General features: G+C 31.4%; 1 protein-coding gene across 1 annotated transcript in view; it reads right to left on the bottom strand.

Moving 5' to 3' along the window:
• Positions 1 to 1,896, bottom strand: part of LOC119593026 (X-ray repair cross-complementing protein 6-like) — a 22,197-nt gene that overhangs the window by 5,715 nt on the left and 14,586 nt on the right. The window contains 2 exon segments of the mRNA XM_037941923.1: positions 46 to 123; positions 1,531 to 1,612. Of these exon segments, the coding sequence (XP_037797851.1) occupies positions 46 to 123; positions 1,531 to 1,612 (160 nt within the window).

The raw sequence follows: 1,896 nt of genomic DNA, 5'->3' as shown, positions 1-1,896 counted from the left end.
ACAGAAAAAAGCACTAACAAAATACATAAGATCTAAGCAACTTACCAAAGAAAATTTGATTTTCTTCCCTCCATACACTTGGTATTTCACATAGTCTGATGGCATCAACAGCTCACCAGTCTCCTGAAAATATTATAATTAACTTGTAGACACAGTTTTCAATCTATGTAATAATTCCCTGCATCACAATAATCACTGTACCATTCAAAATAGGCAACCTTCATTACTCATGCTAGTAAAAAAAAATTACAACAGATTCCAAATGTCTTAGCCAATAAGAATCAATACAACAACTATAAATCAACTCTATAGCTACATGATAACTCCTATAAATCTTCATATGGCCCTCTCTAAAGTGGGAGCAATCTTGTAGCTACTTCATAACTAAAAGGTTACTTACTGCTCTGTAAGGATTTTCCAAGACCCCAAAGAATCATAATCAATTATGGGACACACTGTCTCTATGCAATGAAATGACAAATGTAATTTAAAACTATGATGAAAGCTAGAAATAAAAATTTTAATATATTGTATATTTGGTGCCTGTAGCTATCATTTCTCAGTATGTATTTCAAAATATTGAGGGGCAACATGATATGCATTCAAAAAGTGTTGCGTAATCATTGTTATGCAGCCTTAGTCATCTTTGTAACTGTAATCTTTTAATTTCATTTTCCTAAAAATTCCTCAACATGCCTCAAAATACTTACTAAGTTTGGTTATTGTAAAAGTTTTCTACTGTCAATATAACATATATGTTTTTGTTATTGTTTTTTTAAGCATCCATGCTTAACAAAAACATTTTATAAAACTAATTGGAAGAATTGTGAACTGCAGATACTGCATATCTTAAGGTCTTAAAGAATTTTGTTTAAAACAATATTTCATCTTGTTTTAGTCACAGGGGTTAGGGATCAGGAAGGGCCTCACAAGCAGAATAGCCTACTGCATCTCTTCATATAAAGCCACCTAACTTTAAAAAGGAGGAAATGTAACTGACATACTTCAATGCTAGCCTATACAAATACAGAACAATGAGCAGCTAGGTGTGACAAAGCTTATCGTGGTGAAACAAGTCATGTCTTATAGAATAAGACATGATGGATATATGCTAAACATCAAGCATATATCCATCAGCACAAAATTTGCAATGTCGTGATGTTCATAAAGATTAGGATGGCTTGTTGTTCTTAAAAGTGTATGCATATGAAAAAGACATATAGTGGAAATGTTATTCATCAAATTACTTTGAGGAGCAGGAGAAAATAAACACTATGTCCAACAGTTTCAAATTATTTAAGCCGACAAGAATTAAGTTGAAAATCAGCAACGAGTCACGGACAGTAGGTGACTCCTCAGCTTCAAAAAAATATACACAAGTTTTTAATCTGCAATTCTGATAAAAATATAACATGAAAATGAGTCGTTTTCATATTTTGCTTTGTAAAGTTATTCATTTGGATTCACACCTTATCAGTGTTTGTCATAATGAATTTACTTAGCTCTATCATATTGTTTTTAATTACTCACCTCTAAGTATTCTTTCTTCATATATCTTACTTCCTCATTTGTGTTTTTCCACAACTTCACTTTATAAGGTTTGTTCATTTTCCTGTAGGATGAAAAAGTTAGTATAAGACAACAGTTTCATGACAATGTCCCCTAACTTCTGTCAAAATTAAATACATTCTCAATTACTTACTCAGTCTTTGCATGAAAACTTCAGTTATAACTTCCTAACGCACACTGTATATCTTTTACAACTTATCTCTTAAACTCAAACCATTACATTCTAAAAAGTCAACATACCCTAAAAATATGTAATCTATGAACCAGACTGATTTCATCACTACAGAAACCACCCTCTTTCTTACTTTCTAATTCCATTTTTAACAT

This window comes from Penaeus monodon, chromosome 31 (genome assembly GCF_015228065.2).
Source record: "Penaeus monodon isolate SGIC_2016 chromosome 31, NSTDA_Pmon_1, whole genome shotgun sequence".
NCBI lineage: Eukaryota > Metazoa > Arthropoda > Malacostraca > Decapoda > Penaeidae > Penaeus > Penaeus monodon.
This window is presented reverse-complemented; position numbering and strand designations above follow the sequence as displayed.